Below are 22,911 nucleotides of genomic sequence, written 5' to 3'. Positions count from 1 at the left end.
GTCTACTCAATTACTGACCGTCTTAATTATATTAGATATGCTTGAGACATCGGATTTGAATTTCAATCGAGGACCGAATCTGGTGTCAGACGAAAGAATTGTTAATTTTATTACATGCCGGAGCTTTTTAATGTAAATCGAGCTTTATCTCGTTAGTGTGGATTTTAATTTGGTCGATATTAGATTGCGAATAAATTATGATTAGTATAAGTAATTGAATCGTATGGATTCATTCGTTATTGATATTATTGAAAGACGAACTTAAGTTAACTAAAGTTATATCATTAAAATTTAATTTGAGAATTTTAGACAGCTCTATCTTCTTTAAACGTACCTATTTATGGAAAAAATTCGATACATTATATTAATTACACAATATTCAATATTTATATTCATTGATACCAATCGTGAAAGGTCCAAAATTGAAGTTATAGCTACACAAATGACAGTATGTTATGAATTTCAAACCGCAGAATTAGTCAAGGCATATACATATGTGTATACAGGAGTCTGCTGGCAGTGAACCAAAACGTTGTTACTTGCATAATGTGGATTTATATCAAGCGCGAGATCACTAAAGCGGAACCTTAAAGTCTGAGCCCTGAGCAATTTGCACACAAGTGATGCGCAACAACGTCCCTGATAACGGGCGAGATTCGTTGTCTTCACATAAAAATGTCGTGTCGTTCGTTACGATTTATGTAGTGGTTGCTTGTTTATTGTGAATTATTTTTAAATAAAAATAATTTAGGTAATAATCTATTAGCTAGAATCTAGCTCTCTATTAGCTAGAATCTAGCTCTCTAAATATATGATCACTCTAATTAATTATCTAGCTGCTAGATAATTAGAGTGATCATAGATTTAGATCTCGAATTAAAATATTGTTTAAATCACAGTTTAAATGTATTAGCTCTCTCTGTTTTGTGTGCCTACATGCACGGTAGTTAATCCCAAAAATATACAGCGAAAGCAAAAAAGGTTGGCATATAGCAAATTTTCAAAATATAGCCGACTATTAATTACTTACAATTAAATTCTTTGTCTATTTATAGCAGCGCAACGTTTCATTTATAGTAAGAAAGTCTTTAGTGATTTGTACACATTTGTATAACATTTCAATAAAATAAAAAAATAAACAGCTACCTTTATTATTGAAATGGACACGATTTTTATACCAGTGTTAGCTTTCAGATTATGAGATCTGTTCAAAGTAAAAGGACGAAATGGAAAGTTTATTTGATTTTACTCTGCAAGTAAAATAAATGGATCTTTTACGAGTTCATCAGGTGACAAGCATCTCGTTCATGTAGCGGCGTTACGACTCGTACCCAAGAGACGGGAATCGAAATCGATTGATCGCATCGACAGACGGTTTTGCCGCGTGTTGAAAGGTCTTAGATAATATAATATAAAAGCTTTCAAGAGAATAGCGCTTCACGGCGTGTCTGAAGTATCAATTCAGCTTGTAAAATGACTACCTCTCGGATATTCCAGACCTCTGATGGCTGTATTGGAAAATTGCTACGGCACGCTCTGGGTTTGCGAGAAATCTTGCGGGACTCGGTTTTATTAAAAGTTTACAACACTGTATCGACATTTGATCGTATGAATTTTTATCCGGCTCGTAAGTTTATGTTGTCGACGAGTTATTTATTGTAGGGCTTGTATATAGAGGAAGAAATGTATTAGTATAACATAAAAGATGTTTCCATACCGGTGGCCCTACTAGTGGAATCGTAAGAATGCGCTCCAACTGCCTTGTGATATTTTATCGTGAATGGAAAGGAACTTAGGGATTCTTCTGTTTGTTTGAACAAACGAACAACAAATGCGTTGCGGAAATGCAAACCGCTTTTATTTTACCAAGCGAAGCAATTCAAAGGGATATTCCTTCAAGGCAACAAAGGGAACAAAATAGTTGCCTTCATTCTATACGACGTGAAATGCTAAGTATATTTATGTTTATGGTAATACGCCGGGAGAGCTGTGATTATATAAAGCTTCTTATGGCAACAGTCGCAGTGCCAGTTAACTGGCTCGCTTATAATAAAGAACACGATAATATTTTGTAATAACAACCGTTTGAACATGAAAATAATTAGTTTGCGCCGCGTCTATAATCCCTAAATATTAGCATGCACACATCACAGTACCTATAGTGAGCGTCATTTATGAAAGGCAAAGTGTCTCTGTTATTAAACAATATTTGTTTATCTCATACGAGGTTTGAAACGGCGGGATTTGCATATTGGTAGCTACAAGCTGTCTTAATTTTGGCGTAATGTGCCGGGGCGTGATTGTATGGGGCCGGGTGTCGCCCACATGATGCTGTTTCTGTTCAATTTATTGTCTCAATTTGTGAGCCAGCTGAACTTAAAATTTGTTGTGGAGGTATTGAAGTGAACCCTGATTTAGAAAGCGTGGACGTTGATAGAAAATTGTGTTCGATGTTAGTTATTGTTCTTGCGATTTGCTGCAATTGTTAGTCGAAGTTGAAACGGATTTATTGCGACGGTAAAATTGATTCAATAATTTTATGTATAAATTTTATTTCCCATACTGTGTTTTGCAGTAAACCTATTTATATAATTACGTAAAATAATAATGACAAACATAATACAAGCAGTTAACTTGTATATCCAAAAGGTGTATTCAAAAGCACTATCGAATCAAATAAAAAGTTGTTTATTTCGTGAAAAATTCCCGCTATCCCAAAGATCTGAGCGCGCGTACTCGACGGGGCAAAACACCGACTGAGAAGCAATAAAAATACCATCCGAGGGTCAATCAGGTTAAGTGTTTGTCCGCCGAATATCTGCGTCCACATAATATATATTCAAGATTTATATTTCAGGGAGTAAATGGCGAAATTGCTGGAATAATAGCGTTGTAGTTCGGATGGGCGTTGGGAGATAGGTAGGTACGTGGTATTTCAGGAGTGCACACTGCATTCCTACATGAAATAGTATGAACGTAGTATATTTATTTACTAGGATTTACTGCGGAAAAAATATGTTTTTACGAAATATTGTGGCTTCTATCGTTACTTTTCAGCTTGTTAACTTTATAAAGATGCTGGTGGTTTTAAAATAGTAGAGCAGCATATTTAATACGAACAAATATTAATTGCATTTAAAAACAACAATTTTTTGACCTTCTGGGGCTTATTTTTCTCTAATATTAAATAATTAAGCTTAGAATTTACATATTATGACGTTAACACGTGAAAGCTCCTCAAAAATAAAGCATCTTCGTGAAAATACTCTCTTCTCTTATAAGAAGGATCATAAACCCAGCAAGTTGTTTATTAAGGCTTAAGATTTGCGTGTTCACAAATATTTCCTCTCGGCTTTAACTTAGACGTCGACTTAGTGGGCAGCAACAGGTAGAACTGTCTAGAGACTGCTAAAAGAAAACCACTTTTTTCTTTGCTTAATATTTCATAAGTGCTTTTTATTCGTACGTTTTCATTAAAGTAGCTAACGTTTAATATAAACGGTTGAAACGAGAATGGAAAGATATGTAAATTTTTTATTAGTAGATATGGGCTTTATATGAAAATGATATTGCTAACTCGTTCTTTTAGGTTTAAATTAAATTAAAGATGGCTTTTATTAATATTCGAAACTGCTGTTAGTCTTGAGATATGAAAATTAGAAAGTTAAGTAAATAAATCGTATTTGTGTTGTTGGTGTTGGAAGAAACAACGTTTTAAAATAAATTACTGCATGGAATTAATTTGTCTCGAACAATAAACAATATGTTACGAAAAATTCAGAATGTATATTTTACAAATTACTATGAACTATAATATAATTATCTTATATATATGTTGTACTCTATTACAAGCTGAATAAAATATAAAACATTATTTCTTTCGTCCTATCGCCATCAACTGAATTTTCCAAAACGAACAATAGAACTTAGAGGCATTGACATTTTTAATTAGATACCGCAAGGACGAAGCTCTGAGAACGTTTATCTTATTATTTGTTAAATCAATATCAATAATGGAATAATTAATGTTCAATTATTTCGCAGAAAATGGCCATATCTACTTCTATAAATAATGCTTCAACGAACATTTTAATTTACTTTTAATATTCTACAGTTTTAATTATTTCGTATAGCGCAGAAAACACTTTTGAAATATCAGAAAAATAAAAGGTTGTTTTCGCAATAAAGATATTTGAAATGTACTTAAAATTCTGTTTCTTTGTAGTTGGCAAACATCTGAAAGCTCGAAGCGATATTAAAATTTTCAAAACCGCCCAGGTGTTAGGTTTCAACGATGTCTCAGGCTTCTCTCGGGATCAAAATGTTTTATTTATAAACGCTAGACGTTCGCAGACATGCCTGCGACAGGCTACTTCTTAGGCATTGCGCCCGTAATAGATACTGCCATATTATGGCGATAGCATTGCACTTTATAAAATTGCTATTAAATTTAGAGACTCTTGTTCGTACTCTTTAGTGCTTATTAGTATTTGTTTCTGAATTGGAAAACTAGCAAATTCGGGATTAGATTGCGTTTTTGGGTATCTACACCTACCTTAGCCAATTTTTTACGTGTCACAAAATAATATGAACGTTGTTATTTTAGTTAGCTACATAAGTATTTATAAGAAGTAGAGTTTAAAATATTTTAAATTGTAAGTTTGACTTTACCTACTACTCTAAGAAACTTCTTAAAATTAACTGTCGAACCTATAACCTCTGAAAAGTGGGTGAGACATTAGGATCATTGTACGAATTCAGTTGACTAGTTTAAAATAACATGAAATATTCAGCTATCTCAATGCCTTACAAGTAACAATAGAATTATTCATTTCAAAATAAACAGGTAAATTGTAATTTAATAATTCCTATCTCATGTAACAGAATAAGATAAGCTTTGTTTACTGAAAATACAATATCACTGTCAAGAATAATTTTGCGATAATTTAATTATAAGATCGCAAGTGGGTGTCAAGCAGCAATGAAGCATTACCTCAGTAAAATATTTTATGAAAAATACGTAGTTGTGCTTTTGTATTTGAATATATTTCTTTGTATTTGGAGAATTTATTGTGTCAATAACATTTAAAAGAATGAATATAAAAGGTAGGTCTATTAGTACTTATAGAATACCTATCTATAAAAGACGCTACTAAACTTTAGACCATAGTTGGCTTTATCATTTTTTCATGATTATAAAATGTTTAAGCACTACGTGTGTACGTGTAGATATGTAAGATATTATGTAAAAAAATGTCCTTTTTCCTAATATTATTTCGGCAATAAAATATAATCAGCGATAAACAAACCCCCAAATTCTATCCATCTTCAATATAACTTACTTGAACAAATAACATTTCGCGTAGCGTTTTCTTATATACATTTTAGATACGAGCTAATGGTTTTACTCTCGAGACGTTATGATTAAGTTATTACATGACAGACGAGCGGAATGGATGCTAATTGGAAATACATGAGCATTTGCATTTTACTATCTCCCAAAGACATCTCCGCGAGACAATCTAGAATGTTCTATAGTCTATTCTTTATAGCCATAGGGCCTTATATAGCTGGATTTAAAATAGACTTGAGCTTTGCAAAGGATTTCATAGAACAAAAGATGGAAATTGGAAATGTTCGTGGTGGTTTTTTGCGTTTGAACAGTCCAGCTCGTAAGTCGTACTGCATGTGGAAAATTGATATGATTGTTGGCTTAAAAACATTGATTGGATTGAATATTGATATCGGTCTGTTTATAAATTTATTTAAATGATTAATTTATTTTGTAATTGTCTGTAAATGTGGACAGTAGATAAATAAATACATGAATTTTAGTCGGTAAACATTTCGATTTAGTAAGTTTTAAATAGGTCAATTAAAGTAATATTGTTTTGATAATACTTTTATAATTTCTGATATTAGGTTTATCAAACTAAAAGTAATCTCTAAAAATTAATATACAACAAATCATATTATAACGTCTAATATAATTACAACTCAACAAGGTTGACTTAAAATTAATGCAATGTAACGATAAAACAACTCATGTTTATATCTGTAAACAAATAAATTCTAGCTTAATCTAAATATATTCTCGAACCGAAACACTCTTAAGTATGATAAAGTATTTTAAATCCATGTATTACGTATAACTAGCGCCTCGAGGGAGTCTGGCAATCAGTGCGAACACTCGCGGCTCGTTGCAAACCCATTACGGGTAAATTAAACCAGATCACAATTCGCGTAAGCAAATTTAAGAGCAATGCCACCTGTCTTCTCATCGCCTTATAAATATGATTATTCTAAGCATATTATTTTATAAGATGCAAGCAAATACAGAACGATGTTATAACTATGTATTGGAATTAATAATTAATCCCTATTTCACTTGGTGACGGCATTATGCGTAAAGGAATGGACCGCGGATTTCGATAATTCTTATTTTGATGTGTTCGTTATTGTCAACAGAAGGATCTTATGAAAGATAATTTCAAGAAATGCTCCTAAAAACTAAAAAAAATCGAAAATGTAAGGACTATTTAAACTTCACGGGTTTATCAATTTGCACGAACCGCGTTTGTCGGGTCAGCTAGATTCTACACTATTCTACACTTGTATTATTGTAAATTGTAATATTCGTAGTTTATTTTATTTGTGTTACTTGTTCGGTATTTCGATAATTGAATATTTCTTCTATGTAATTCTCTTATATTTATTAGTCGTAATATTGACACGAATTTATACTTAGCCCTGATGAATGGATACACTGATAATTTATCATTGTACGAAAGATTAATATCACATACGAGGGCCATATTTACGTAATTTGTTAGGTTTGCCCTTCTTATTGCCCTAATATAAAAACAATAGAGATAATGCTTTATATTTCGCAAGATGAGCGTTTTCGTGTATTCTTCAAAATTTATTTATTTTAAACTAAATACTATAAATCTTAACGCGTGCAGTTTTCATGCATTCAGGAATTGTTTAATTTTCAGTTCAAAAATTTAGCAGTAGAGGTTACAAGTACAACATTAAATAAATTTAGGTGAGCTAAGAGCACTCAAATTCTCTTGAGCTGCTCATTGGTACAGAAGTTAATGAGCAAGTCTTACAATGGAGACATTCTGAGTTCGATACCCGCTGGAGATTCACGAAAAAGTGTCTGACTGATTGAGTGAGAAATCTCTTCACTTGATAGTAAAGGCACTGTGAAGGGCTCCCTAAAGATGTGTTGAAATAATTATAAAAAACTGATTTTTACAGTAGGAGATTTCAGACATAAAACTTGACTGGAAAAAAAATTAGGTTAATGCCGTTAATAGTTCCATAAAAATGATATTATTCGGAAGCCAAGAGACACATCGTCATCGACCAACTCAAAACATTATTAAAACGAAGATTATATATTATTAGATTATATAGAGTATATAATTTTAGATTTAAAATATTTATTCGGGCCAAATTTTTGTATTTATCACAGGAGATCTGAACATTCATCATTATGCAAAGGGCTTCGTCTCAAATACGCTTATCAAAGCATTAATCTCAGGTTAACTGTATCAATCATTTTTTCAATAAACCCGTGTTGCATATATCAGCACCTTGAGTCATTTATCTTGCAACATGCGTGGCCTAATGGCTATAGCTTAATATTCAATTTTTTTACCTAATTGTGTTGGGTCTCGAGATTAATGGAGACTCAACCCTTGCAAAAAATGACGTCAAAGGGTCGAGATGCATCATTGTGTCGTTAGTATCAGACATGCGTGCTTCAAATTTGTTTGGAATCGCGCCCCGCGAACTTCATTTCGATATCGTTTAGTGCTTTTTAAGCTGTATACAATGGTGCCTTCAATCATTCGGTATATATATGTTCATTTAAAATCACTATACGTATTAAATTGATTGCGTATGCTATGTTCAGAATGCAATAGGGTTTATAAATTATTAAGTAGTTATACAAAGACGCGCTTTTTGTCGCTTAACGTATTCGTTAAAAAAATCCTCTTTGGTACAATGATTGGAGTATGCGTTGTAATTTCCGGTAGAATCAAACACAAATAAGGGTCAATAGAGATGGAAACATAAGGAACATGACTGTTGTGAAAATCGAGCTTCTAGTAGACATTGGATTTCCAATTTTATAAAGATTATTTCAATATCTATACTAATACTAGCGGTCCGCCCCGGCTTCGCCCGTGGTACATATGAAAAATAGATGTTGGCCGATTCTCAGACTTACCCGATATGCACAGAAAATTTCATGAGAATCGGTCCACCCGTTTCGGAGGAGTATGCAGACTAACATTGTGACACGAGAATTTTATATACATATAAGATTATAAAGCTGAAGAGTTTGTTTGTTTGAACGCGCTAATCTCGGGAACTACTGGTCCGATTTGAAAAATTCTTTCGGTGTTAGATATATCATTCATCGAGGAAGGTTATATATAGGCTATAGGTATATCATCACGCTACGACCAACAGGAGTGGAGCCACGGAGGTGAAACCGCGCGGAGCAGCTAGTGTCTCTATATATTTTACGTTCACTTAGACACAGCTTATGGTATCCGCAAATATAAAAGCTCTTGAGACGAAATTAAATAAATGGCGTTTAAGTCTAACATCATAATTATTAACATCATGCTAATTTACTATTATAATATTACCGTGTTATTATAATTAGATAAAGATAAGATAGTCAAACAATAAACCATCATAATTTCAGCTTAAGCGTCATTGTTAAGATTAAAACGGTCAAGTCACATTGTTATGGAGTTATGGCTGCAATTAGAGCTAAAATTCCAATTAGTTAGTTCCAGGGGTGAGATCTCGGCGATCAATCACACTCGGTCGACCCGAACGCTGGGTAAGCATAATATATGAATCTTGGCGCCGAAATTCACACTGCTGAATTTTTAAGTATGTAAATGTTGTGACTAAATTAACCTTACGTGTTATTGGATACGAAGGTACTCGTAAATACATCGTTTAAAGTTGTAATCGGATTTCGATTTCTAATAATATTACGCAGATCTATTGAGTGGAAAATGAAATTGTAAATTGAAACAAAAAAGTATGATCTACGTGATGCTTTGCATTGCTTGTTTCTTTCTTGCAAGAACTGCTGTAATTACTGATATATAATAATTGAACAAAAAGTGATCATAACTTACTTCAAAAAGAAATACGAGATATCGTTCAATAACTACAATAATTGAAAGATGTAAGTATCACGCAATGCTTTTTCACACCAAACTATACATACATACATACATACATATGTTCTAGATTCCATATTATAAGCTAGCTCTACTATACGTATATATACAACTATAGTATTTAACGCAATTAAACCCAACTAAGATTTAAAACTAGAATCTGCGAGACATCTTCTAATCCACAACCAATTAAACAGCATCCCGTCATTAATAGATAAGAATCTATTATTCCAAACTCTTACATAATTAAACAATAAAGGTCTAAAAATAAAAGTTCAATTTATCTAGACTCACCACCACGTCTGTCTGACGAAGGTCTGGCGTCGATTAGACGATGCATAAATGGCATATCCATTACTATTCCATTATAAGACAAGCCGTTGAACTTATTTAGCATATTTGGATATAATTGTCATTTTCATTTCGCCCGCCGAAAATGAAAATGCCAAGATTGATGCGCTGGTATGCTAATGCTGCGATAATGTCATGAAGAGTAACATCTTTCGGTTTATTTTACATTTTAGTAAACAAACGGTAAAAGCTTTTTACTTACCTTCTAAGTTCTACTAAAGCCTTTGGTTTTTTATTGCTAAATTTTTTTCAGACAGAAACTAAACACGTTTGAAAGCAACATTCTAAAGATATTAATCAAAATTCTCTCTTTGAATATTGAAGAATCAAGGATCAAATTTTATAAACATCTTCCACCAATTTGCCTAAGCATAATATAAATGCATTATAACGCATGGCTGAGTACGGATTTGCGAGCGCTGTTGTTCCTACGAGATACGAAGCTTATAATAAAACAATATTAATTATCAATCGACGCTCCACTGCTTCCTTTGTTCCATCTAGCGGGCCGGTTTAATAACAGAGGAATGCGTGCATTAAACCTCTGGCATTTCACGGTACTTTTGTTTAAATAATAAATTGGATTTCTATAAACTGAGAATCATCAAAGACCAGGCTCCTAAATGCGTATTAAATATTTTTACTCTCTACTGAATGCCTCGCATATTAGAAATAGAATAGTCTGCATTGTCTTAATAGCTCCAAGTTTTTCATATTCGTTGAACTGTGTGGGATGCAAAGTACTCATATTTCATACTTATAATTGCTGGCTCGGCAATATAACCTAATATATTGTCTAGATTACTATGAGCAGTGAAAAGTTGGAATTCATTTAATTCTTACACACAAAAATGAGGATTAAAAAGCCTTTATTTGTTATAATATTATTACTTTATATCCAATGCGAATTTCATTTATACAACACAAGAGTAATGTGGTTTTATTTGACATGGCGACATAATTACAACTTAACTAAGATGTGCAAAGAAAGGAATAAATAAAAAAAAATCAATTACGTTCCCCTCGAGTTGTCAGCAAACGGGGCGGAGTCTGAATCAGTTGGTTAATACATTCAAATTTATTCGTTGATCGGACGAGCGTCTCGCTGCTAACGTATTTAAAAAGTGATTAGAAGTTAAATTGACACAATATGAACTTTTTGTCCCCGCTCCGAAGCTTAATCAAAAACGAGATTATTCAATTTGCAACAAAATATCTAGTTATAAATCGTTAAACGTTAAATAAAATACACCTTCCTCGGTTATCAATAAAGATATGACAGAACATGCAAATTCAATTTCTGCGGACAAAAAAATAACAAACAAAAATTCGCGTTACTTAAAATGAAATAAAGGTAAAATTTACATTGTTGCTTTTATAGTGTTGGTTTCTGGCTTCTATTATGGAAAGGTATTCATGAACGCAAATGTTTTGTCCCAGAGGGCGTGAAATGTAAGCAGATGCTTGCGAGGCAACGCGGAATTGTCTGTGTGAGAGTTAACTTATGGTAATTATTTGCTAGAATAATCCGCCTTAGGCAAAACAACAGCATAACAATAAATATGAATATTTAACTTGAGAGATTCATAAGAAATATTAAGTAATTAGTCTTCTCTTAGGGGTGATACTTAAATATTTTAAATACTAGTTAGTAACTTATTTACGCCTACGTCTTGATGGTTCAAAACTGGTGTACAGATTCTTAGTCAAAATATCACACTCCTTTAAAGTTCTCTGAGCAAGCCGGGCTTGTTTCATCATTTTTATGTCTTCTGCGAACAACTCACGCTTTGCTTCCTTGACAACTGTTTGATCCAAATCATCCAGTTTAGAAGTAAGATTGAGATAAATAATTTCCAAGTTATAAGCTAATGTAGAAATACTATCTTTTGGGTCTTCTGGAGTTGCAAATATCTGTGTATGAACATATTGTAAGCACGTAAATAGTTTTGTCACTTTGTATGATGCAAATAAATCCTGAAACTCATTCATTAAAATACGATAAAATTTTTCTTTGTATTCTGCTGCTTTGAGCTCTAACCAATGAATTTGTTTTTTATTCATTTCTATAATCGCTTCCATTTCATCAGTTTCATATTTAACAATGGCTTTTAAATATTCTCTTCGACTACACACTTTACGTAGTATATTTGAAGTGAAGACATCCATTTCCATGTAATTAAGGCATTGTTTACTCATTTCATCAAAAACGTCAATAATTTCCTTTGGCTTTTTGAAATATATTTCAGGCTCGTCATTTTTTAGTAACGGAATAAATAATTGATAGTCAAGTTCAAATGATGGTGTAGACATATCAGTTGCAAATAGTTTCGTCGATACAGATCTGGTCCTTAAAAATTTGCGGTGATGCAATTCTTTCCAGGGAACGGGTGCTATGGTGTATAAAAACTGACCATACTGAGACAACATTTTTAGTATTGCAATTAAGTTTTCGATTTCATTTCTTAAACGATTGCCCACAAAACAGTAATCATTCAGTTTTTCTATAGCAATGTCTACTAAATTAGCTTTTTCCTGGGCTAGTCTTTGGCACTGTTTAGCGGTATCATAACTTTCTTGTGCGAAATATATGAAGCTAGTTTTAACGTGAGCGTATAGTTTTGCAACCTTATTGTATTCTTCTAATTCTTCAGTTGTCGCATTATCCATTTGGATAATTAAGTCTGATGTTTGATAGCATATGTTGGCTCGAGTTAGAAGAATATCTCTTATAGTCTTCATGTATACTTTTATATCTATAAATGATCTAATGGGACGCCCTTCGATAATTTTATAAAATTCATTATCTACATCACATATAGACTTAGGTTCATCCATTATAAATGGTTCGGGCTTCATTTTTTTCATTTTAGAGCATTTGGTAAACACGCGCTTATGCCAGGGTATATCAAATGGATTTCTATCTATTTGTAAGGATGGCTCCATAATATTGAATTTCTTATTTTCTTTCATATATCCACCTACAGAATCCTTGCCTTTATCTAACTTACTTCTATTAAGTTCCTTATTTCCTAATAGTTTGGACATAGTACTGAAACAAAAAAAAAGTTTTAATTCACCCATATTGTAATGACGGTAATGATATTGTAGTAGCTGAAGTCTTTAAAGCTTAGTTCATACTTATTAAACTATTGTGATTCTCCGTCATAAAAATTCAATAATTCACATAAGGAATGCACAAATTACAAAAACATTTAGGTATATTATTTATACAATAAATATGGAAGTTTCAACTTGTCAGTGTCATTATTTTATGCATGTTGAAAAAGATTTTATTCCGGATATATTTTCACCTATCAGTGGGAACTCTTTAAGAATTGTACCCCATTCAACCTGTTCTGTGAATTCAACATTTGGTCTAAGATCAATCGTAACTATTTCTTACCACAATTTACCTAGTCATTCTAATCATCCAACATCTATATACCTAAATAATTAATTACCAATAACTACTCCATATAATTTACTGAAGTTTGAAACGGTGTTACCTCCCTCGAAATATTCATGAGAGCTTCCCACTTGAAATCAACAATGCTCGGACCTCAGGGGATTTGTTGAACTGTCCGTCAAAATGACGCGCCTCCAGACCGCATTGCCCGGGGCTGCTCCTTACTGACCACTATAATGTGTTGTATTTGACACGTCTTGCTTAATTTATGAACTGAACGCGTTTTGCTGGCTTGCAAGTGGTAGTTGAGTTGTAGTTTTTATGGTAATGTGTCGTGGTGCACTCAGATTGTTAACAATGTGATTCATTGTGTGTATAATATTAAATACATTTTGTACTCGATTTACTTTTTAAAAACTAATTACTTATGATGTCAATAATTGTAGACAGACAGACAATAATTGTAGTTTAACTTTTCTATATAATAATAATACCTTCGTATATTGAAATTACTCAGAAATATAATTCAATAAAATCAGGCATATTATAATTTAATACCATGCCGGAGACTTCCTAATAAATCCCCAACGTTTTTAAAATCGCTCAGCTTTCACATTCTGTAACAGAATCTTGCGAGACACAAATGCCTTTTCACGGAACAAAACATCGGCTAAGAGGACGCATTTGTTAATTAACCGGCTTTAATTCTAAGCCTTCGTAACTTCAATATGTCGCCTTCACGCCCCCGTCCTAGACGTAATGAATTAGCAAACATGCCTCTTTAAATGAATGCCATTTCCATGCACTTCCCATACAAATCTTGGACAATTTTACACTTGAGCTTTTCAATGTATAAGATATTTATTTAAAAATTGTATAGTTAAAATATGAGGCTCAAATGTGACTCTTATTGCTGTATACTAAAGCTCGTGTTACGATCATTACAAATTATTTACAAAAAAGTCGTAAGTTTACGTTACGTAGAGTTTTGTATGTGAATATGAAGGGAACTCTCGTTTTCTATGAGACTTAATTATATTGAGAATTAAAATTAGTTTGTATGTATAATTTGTAACTACATAAATAAAGTGGACGAACAAAAATATTCAGTTAAAAATTTGTTGTTAACGTACACTGAATGTTATTTCGCCGACGTGTTTTGATTTCGTCTTATAAAGAAAACCGTTTCTCCTGGGGTTATTATGACTGAAAACTTTCAATAAGTTGAACGGTTCGCGACCAAAGCTTACCTTGTAACAAGTTGCACGTCTATTTTATGGGCAACTAATAAAAACTTGTCCGATAGTCGATTGCTTCAAACCACTTTAAATTCAAATACTTATTAAATTGGTTATATCGATTTTTTAAAGTTGTCTACGACTTAATCAAAGCGATTTTTATATTCGAACTACTTAATCTATGAGATTTAAATAATAAGTGTCTAAATAAATTAAAAAAGTTTGTAATTTTTTTATAATAACATTATACACTAAGTTAGATTAATAATTTTGGGGAAGTAAATACTTACATGCTAGTTGCGTGTAATTTTTTAAATGGTCATTATAAGGGAAATAGCATTACATTTACATTATTATAAAACTGGTGTTTTGTATTTGCAAGAAACTCCTTTATAGACTTTACAGCCGATTATTTAACGTTGTAATTTATTTAAATGTATGCAAAAGTAAATGTAAATGAGAGATTCAATGTAATTTCTCCCAATTGTTTACTAAATAAATAATAGCCAAGAATTTGTAGAGCAAGCGATTTTACAGTTACTTTGTACAAATTTAATCAGCCTGCAGCGATTATGTAAATGTATGGGAAATTAATGGATTTGTTTTATTTGAAATTACTGTTAATTTTATTAGAAGATTCGCGACTTTGTGTAAGCTGTATAATACATTATTTAAAAGATTTGCTTTAAATATGTTAGATTAAATGAATGGGTATTATACTATTATCGTTAGTTAGTACTTAGATAGAAGAGATAGAAGCTAAACTTTGTAGTATATCACATAATATGAGCTTTTTATTCGCGACTGAAAGCGCGAGCTTTATGTAGTAATATATAATAAGTATTATAGATTGTCATTGATTTTCGCAGCTGACCTTCTATTTTAGGTTGAGATTTAGTTCTTCAGATGGAAGCGTTTATAAATCGTAAATGCTGACCATATCGAGACGCACACTAAATTCATTAACCATCCCTCACGAGACTCGTAAGTATAACTGCGGTATTAAATAATTCAAGGCAAACTAATTAATATCAGTTTGGTCGCCAACCGCAGACGGCAAGACGGACCAATTATTCTTGAGGATAGCGAGGAATAAGTGACTCGGTTCAAATCCTTGACCGCTGTGTCTACACGGAAACGAGGGTCATTTGTTTGGTTCACTCCTCCCTTGTTAGGGGTTAAATGAAATTCCTTCCGAATTTGTGTATGTGATCAGTTGTTAAGGAAATATGACCTTTGATAAGTGATAGAATAATATGTTGGTTGACAAACCTGTAAGGTTTCTGTAAGGGCATCACGCAATTGCGTTTGTTTTGTGGATTGTTATTGTATTCTCTTTACTACTCAAGTAGAACAAAATTAATAATGGTTTTTCCGTTTAGTGAACTATATGTATCTTTGAATACCTACTTATTAAAATTTAAACCAGATAAAAATATTTAAATCGTAGGTGCGGTTAGAATGAAGTATTAATATCTTTTTTATAAAATAACTGATATGTGAACGCATAAAACGCATCAACTACACCCTCACGGAAATTGAACAATAATCGTCTATGAGCGACTTCGTTCCCCAATCCGAGGTAATAAGCTCCAATCCACACGATAAAAAGCTAAATAAAAACACTTCTATATCGAAAGGGATTTGCTCCGATATTGAATTTAAAACCCCTTTATAGTATCGTTATAGTATTCTATGAATTTTGTCAAACGTTTCGTTTTACATAAAATTTAAGAGGTCTGGCTGTTAAAAGTTATACCTTTTGGCGTTTGACTTAAACAGGTTTTAATTCGGTTGTTGTTAAAACGAAAATTTGTAGTAAATTAAAACTTTTAATATTGCAAGTTTGTTACACTCTAAACTAATAAATGTTGTGAAATATTTAGGCGTCAATTATATAGAAATTTAAAAGCAAGCTTAAGGTTCAAAGTTTAAATTTATAAAATGGTATAAGATTGCATACCTGAAAAGTCTTGATTATATTCGAAGTTAAAATAACTAAGTATATAAGCGTGGCTGCTTTTCGTCGAAAATTATCTTAGCTTTACATTTATTTTAAGTAATACGTTTATCAATTAACTGTTGGCCAAATTTCCAGATGCCTAACATATTGTCATGGACATCTCATAGGAAACATTCAGTCATAATAATAATATAAAATTATCTATAATACGCACAGATAAAAAACACTGTAACTGTAACACGTAATTCAGTTTTCGTGCCCTTAAATAATTATTGAGAACATCAAATATTTAGTGCGCAAAAATAATCCCGATAAATTTACTACCTTTTAGTACTCAAAGCGTAATTTAAAAGTATTCGTAAAGAGTTCCAAGACAGGATGAAGTTCAAACATTCGCTCCAAATTAGTCACACCGTCTTGACGGTCTTCGTTTCACAAAAACTGTGACATAATAAGGGTTGCGATTAACGATTCAAGGGGCCATACCGTCCGCTCTTTAACCCCGTCTAATTAACGGGGAGCCACTCCTCTCGTTTTCAGCCTGTTTACTCTCACTCAAGACGAAATTACTTCAAGAACCACCTCCTGGATTAAGAAAAATACCCTTTCCCTAACTGCTAATTTAAACAAACTAGACGCTGCGTATTAAAACGTTACCCGTGAAGCTTTGGCAGGACTCCACGCCGCTTCGCATGCGGTTGACTACTTTAATCAAATTGGCAGCCATTTGTATAGGTCGTAAAGGATTTGGTCGGAGGTAATGCAATCTGGTGCGCGTGATTGTAATTGCGTATGAACTTAATGGAGGACAATTATTTGTATTGTTTATGGACGTTTCTGGATATAACAGGCTTTGCGGAACGTCAAATGGCTTGCAGTTTTGTTAACGGAGGTGGAAAAGAGTATATAGAAGGATTAGTCTGTAGCTCTAGCTGTATATTTGTAAATAAAACATGTTGTGCAAGAATAATATTTATAAATAAGAAATACTTGGGATATGTAAATGTAGTGAAACCTTATACACATGGATGGTTATTCAATTCGATCGAAAGGTCCGAAGCCAGCCACTTTTAAATATTCCATGTGTGGTCAAGCGAAAAATGTACAAAGAAAATGTATTACCTATCTTTTATTGCGTTTCTCCCTTATTCTGTGGCGTCATTCTTCTATCGTAAATTTTGTATCACCGATGTTTACATAAATGTACATGTTATTAATCGAGGGACGATTTCAATTTATTTTGTATACAAGTGGCTTCTACAGTAGAAACTTAAGACTTATGATATTGAACTTAATGTGGAATTGGTCATACTGGTATAATCCTTATAAAAATTGTCAGTGATTTCGTATGATGATATCTTAGTGGCTTTAAAAAAATCTTCGAAAATTTGTAAGACATAGGCTCTAAATTCATTATAACTTAAAAACCTACATCTAAAAATGTGAAGTTTGATACAAAATAAGAAGCAACATCACCCCAAATTTCATCGTGACATATATTTCACAAAGCATTCTTTAATATCGTGTATAAATACTCAATTAGTCGACTACGCAGTTAATTAGTATGCTGTAAAAGGCTTAAGTACGCTCTCAATCAAAATTCCTTTTCGTTTAAGAAAGAACCCTTTTTCTCAGATGTCACAGCTCTTCTTTCGTGTCAATCGCAGGTTCTTTAGAAGGGGCTTGTTAATTGAAATAAATATTTGCGTGTCTAATTCAGTTTAGAGTTAACACTTGTTTTGCTGTCAATTAGTAATAAAATACCTTTATAAAGCGGATGCGGAAAATGCTTCATTGAAATGCTTGGATGAATATCTTCTTATTTCCCTTTTTGGAGTTTAAAGTATTATTTGTATGGCTAATTGGATGTACTTTTGTTCATGACATATTTCGAAATCTCAGTTTAATAAAGAAACATAATAATAGCTGCATACTAATTAATAAACTTATATTCACAACATCATCAGAAATATTATTGTTATTAACATTTTCTATTACATAACTCTTTAACTGTACCTATATTTCAAATAATTTATAATTACTTTAAAAACTACACCCACTAAATTTAATATTAAAATATAATCTCGATACCTACAAACCATACCTGTATATAAAGTGGTCATTAGAGATTTCTATCAAGTTCAATCGAAAAGAGTCAACCGAATACCACTAATGGCTTGGTACAATTGAAACTACGTTGCGGAAAATCGAGCAATACGTATGCATCACGTGGAAGTCGATGTGATGCTGTCTAGAGATGTCTGGCCTTCAATACCATTACTGCGGGTTTTCAGCACCACAACGTACGAATTGTGAAAATTTTAACGGTATGAGGAGGTTTTTGGTTGAGTGTTATTGTAGATTTTGGTTTGTAGTTATTTTTCTGTAATATGTAGGTATACATATTTATAAACAAAAGATACATATAACATAAGACCCTCGCACTTAATTCGTAAGTTTAATATTATGTATTAATCTTAAATTAGTAGCTTTAATAGATTTGTGGTCAGTGGTGTGCTCTATCAAGGTAGAGCTCTATAACTATATGAATACTAGCGGTCCGCCCCGGCTTCGCCCGTGGTACCTACATGTTTAAACTATCCTATCTCTCACGTTGGATCGAACTGCACATGGTGTGCGAATTTTATTATAATCGGTTATGTGGTTTAGGAGTCCATTGAGGACAAACATTGTGACACGAAATTTATTATATAAGATGAATCATATTTATCAATGCATAGATATTTGTTTTCAAAATCCAATTGTATCAATTGAAACAAAACGCATCTTGACACTTGTACAATTATGAATACCAAAAGAATAATGGGCACACTTGTACCCACAAAGTACGTGCCAAAATTTGGAAATGGTCGTATTTCGAACTTTTCCTACACACACCGAAATGAAACAGACGAAACGAGCGCCACAAGTGCTTGGAATGACCAGTATCTTTTCTTTACGATTATTTGAGTGGGCTGACAGCGTAACGTCCTAATTTATAACGTTAATACAGCTACATGATTGCGGTCCAGAACGTTTCTTCTTGCGATATTAACTTTGCTGATGTGCGGACGACGTAATATTGCATGATATATCTTAGATGTTATACAAATTCTATTCAAAATTCAAATGCTTAATAGAAAGTCAAGCATTTACGAATTTACATTGTAATGTGTAAAGAGAAGGTTTCGATTATGATTATTATAACAATCATGTTCAAAATAACGTTAGGAAATTGCTCGCTTGTTCTTGTCGGTTATGATATTATGAAATAAGTAGCCGTATTGAAGTTGTAACTAATCGAAGAGAAGATTATAGCTAAGCTCGTAATATAATGGATGTGTAACTTCACAGATTGCAAAAACTCGGAAGTGATAGTGAGCTTTCTGTGGGTTTAACAACTTTTATTTATTGCAAATCGCGTTTCTATCTCAACAAAAATATCAACATCGCAACGAGTACTCAAAATGCCACCCACGCGTTTCTATATGGTCTAGAATAAACATTAGCGTCAGACGCTAAAACAAATGTAATAAAGTCGTAACTAAATGTATATTAGTATAGAAATTTCGCTTTCTTTGTTGACTGATTCATTCGGTGAATCACGCGAGCGAGGTCGCCTGTTACGGCTTGAGTCATCGCCGTAATGCAAAAATAAAGATATGGAAATGTGTAATTAAAAGGGAAAAGAAAACTGACCTAACCCAAGCTGCAGTGTGTAGGTTTGTCGCGTGTGGGTTTCGTCATAATATTATTAAAAGGTCTAGAAATAGAACGATGTTATTGTGGCTGCAACCTTGATGCAAATGTTTGTTGTGGAGTTTCAAAACGTGCATTTTCGCATTGCATAAGAGCATAATAATATAAAAAGTATTATACTGAAAACATCGAATTCTACATACCAATTGCCATTTATTTTTGGTTTTATATAAGCTAGGGACAAATTAAATCCTTATATTCGTTAATCGTATTTTCGTATCGTATCATTTATTCGTCAATGTCATACAGTATCATTTAGTGTTTGTTCTGATTTGCGATCGAATATAACTAAAACACGCCACGCTCTCTAAGTACTTGAAATTATGGTCCAAAACCCACCTAAGTGTATAATTTATTACGAGCTTATAAGAAAATACCCTCAACTAGCCATACCATTTATAGGTACATAAACTGTGAAAAGCATTCAATCGCGTCAACGCTCACCACGAAGAGCTTGGAATAGCTGGAACAATGCGTCTGAAATCTTCGGCCAACTGCTTGACATACCGTTCCTTCAGCACGTCTGCGGTCCGGTAGATTATACCGATCGATCGCTCCGATAAATATTCCGGACGTAGATAAATCACACGGGATTCACTGAGCAGCTTTGTGAAATACCGTAAAGGGCAATTGTTTGAAATGATACAAAATCTATAATATATTGTAAGTTGGAATGATCTATAAGTGCTTGTCTTTCGTGAAAGAATTGGACTGTTGTTCGACAAATTTTTTAACAATTCAATTTTATTTTTGTTAAGAATTGCCATTAAAGTTGAGATATACCTTGTCATATAAACGAAGTATGGTACAACAAAACAATAAAATGTATATTCCGCATAAAAGGTAGGTACCTAATAAAAATATTCGATAAAAAACTAATAAAAATATTTAAAAATTATGTCATATTTAAAAATTAGTCTTGCAAATTTTAACAAAGAAATGCTCGCACTTTTAAACATCGGCATTAGAAAGGAAACAAGAAATAATAATTTTGTATATTAAATTCCTAGTTACTCAGCGCTCTAAATTAAACACACATAAGAATTCAACTTAAATAACTTGAAACATACAATTTCTTGTGTATTTTATAAAAATGTTTACCAGTAACATAACAGCATGTTCTCAACAACTCCCGCTTAATGTAAGTGTGTGTACAAAGAAAAATGGAAAAAGTGAAAAATATCTCTGCAGTTACGCGCCGAGCTACCATATTTTCTTTCTGTAATAGTAGCATTATGGTATTAAAGAGTACGTTTTGTATTGTTGTAAATAACATGTGATGTTTTTCATTACACTTTATGAACGCTGCGCATATAACTTGGAAGAAGATTGAAAAATAACAAATCTTTATTACATTTTATCATTTGAAGTAGGTAATATCAATTATTTTATTTGCATGGTTCTTCATTTGTTTATTAGTTTGCATACAATTGTTGTTAAACGGTGTTGACAATAAGAATAATTAATTGATCGTTTTGAATATATACTGCATACTGTGTTGATTTAAGCACCATAAAACAATTGTGAATACAATAATAAACAAGTAAAATGAATGGACAAGCTCATTAATTTTAGATGATTTTTGTAAAACATGAACACGGCATCTTCCCATTAACAAAGCGATGGATAAAATAATGGTAGACCTTAAAATTTAAATTATCAGTACCCTCCAGTGCTACAAGTAAAACAAAACTCAATATTAAAGTTCCCATCACGTCAAGCCCGTTCCGCGCCAAAAGGAATTAATATAAAATTTTCCACCGTATTTCCATCTATTCAGTGCAAACATAACGATGCCAATAGTCGTAAAGCAAGACTGGAGTACTACTCCATCAAGAGGCAACCCCTAATTCTGTGCATAATTCCGTCTACTGACGACCTCTATTAGGCTCCCTTTAGACGTTTGGGTAAAAAGAAAACATTTAACGTCGGCAAAGTGTGCTCCGACTGAAAAGTTCGAGGGTAGAAATTGACGAAAAAGACATAATGATGAACGTTAACGAGTTGTTTAGCTTGTGCAAAATTTAGCTAAATTTGTTTTAGGAATATGCCTGTTTCACGATATTTAAAGTAACAGACTAATTTTGAAACACAATCTTGTCTATATAGCATTTTTTTCATTCTATGAGCAATATATTTGTGTAATAATTTCCTATAATATTTATTTATATAATAATTTGGGCTATCACAATCAACACGTAATTTCTCGCTAATTTTGTTCATTACAGATTACACATTCTGGAAACAGATTAAGCATTTCCGTGATAACTGATTTCGAAGTGTGCTGGTGACCGTGGCACAGTCCTAATCTAGAAAATACTTATAACCTAGGAGTTTCCACGAAAGTCTGGCATGATCATAAAAATAACGAAATTGAAGGTGAATTACTGGCTGTGCTATTTTAATTTGATGCTTTTCGTTCGTTGCAGTCACGAACGTGATTCTTTAGAAATAAATCGGTGAAAGAAATTTATATTCTGTATTTCTTTGTAATAACGTAGGTAGGTACTACAAAGCGTGAGCCCGACTCCATAATTAGAACCATCCCTGAAAGTTTTTGTAATACCAACCTTTTGTTGCTATTACGATAATATCTTTACATTTCTTTAATGGGTTTTGAATTATAATTAACTTTACTCGTGCAGAATGTATTGTTGTTCATTTATTTACTTTATTCATTTCGAAGAAGCAAAAATAATTTTGAAAGTTAACAATGGTTTTATTAATATAAGTCCAATTAAGTTACTCACTTTAATAAATTCGTATTGAAAAAGATGTTTATCAAAGACCCATTTTATTGAAATTAAATATTGTGTGAGATTTTACTTTACTTTTTAGCCTTGCCTGTTTTGGATACAATTTTATATCTAATTAAAAACTATGAGACAACGAAATATTGTAACTTAAAAAATAGCAAAAGTACAAACACACACCTAAATGTGTATGAATTTTCAGAGCTATCAGTCA

The 22,911-nt window shown here is 32.5% G+C and overlaps 1 protein-coding gene across 1 annotated transcript; it reads right to left on the bottom strand.

Moving 5' to 3' along the window:
- Nucleotides 1–11,231: 11,231 nt before the first annotated feature.
- LOC149909093 (uncharacterized) lies at nucleotides 11,232–12,623 on the bottom strand. Its single transcript, XM_090101521.1, has one exon. It carries the CDS (start codon nucleotides 12,621–12,623, stop codon nucleotides 11,232–11,234), a length of 1,392 nt encoding a protein of 463 aa, XP_089957647.1.
- Nucleotides 12,624–22,911: the final 10,288 nt, after the last annotated feature.

Source organism: Colias eurytheme, chromosome 4, assembly GCF_061535395.1.
Source record: "Colias eurytheme isolate Ceu_HAF_F1 chromosome 4, ilColEury1 Martin Lab GWU primary, whole genome shotgun sequence".
In the NCBI taxonomy this organism is placed as follows: domain Eukaryota; kingdom Metazoa; phylum Arthropoda; class Insecta; order Lepidoptera; family Pieridae; genus Colias; species Colias eurytheme.
The sequence above is the reverse complement of the archived record's forward strand: the minus strand, read 5'-3'. Positions and strand labels throughout refer to the sequence as shown.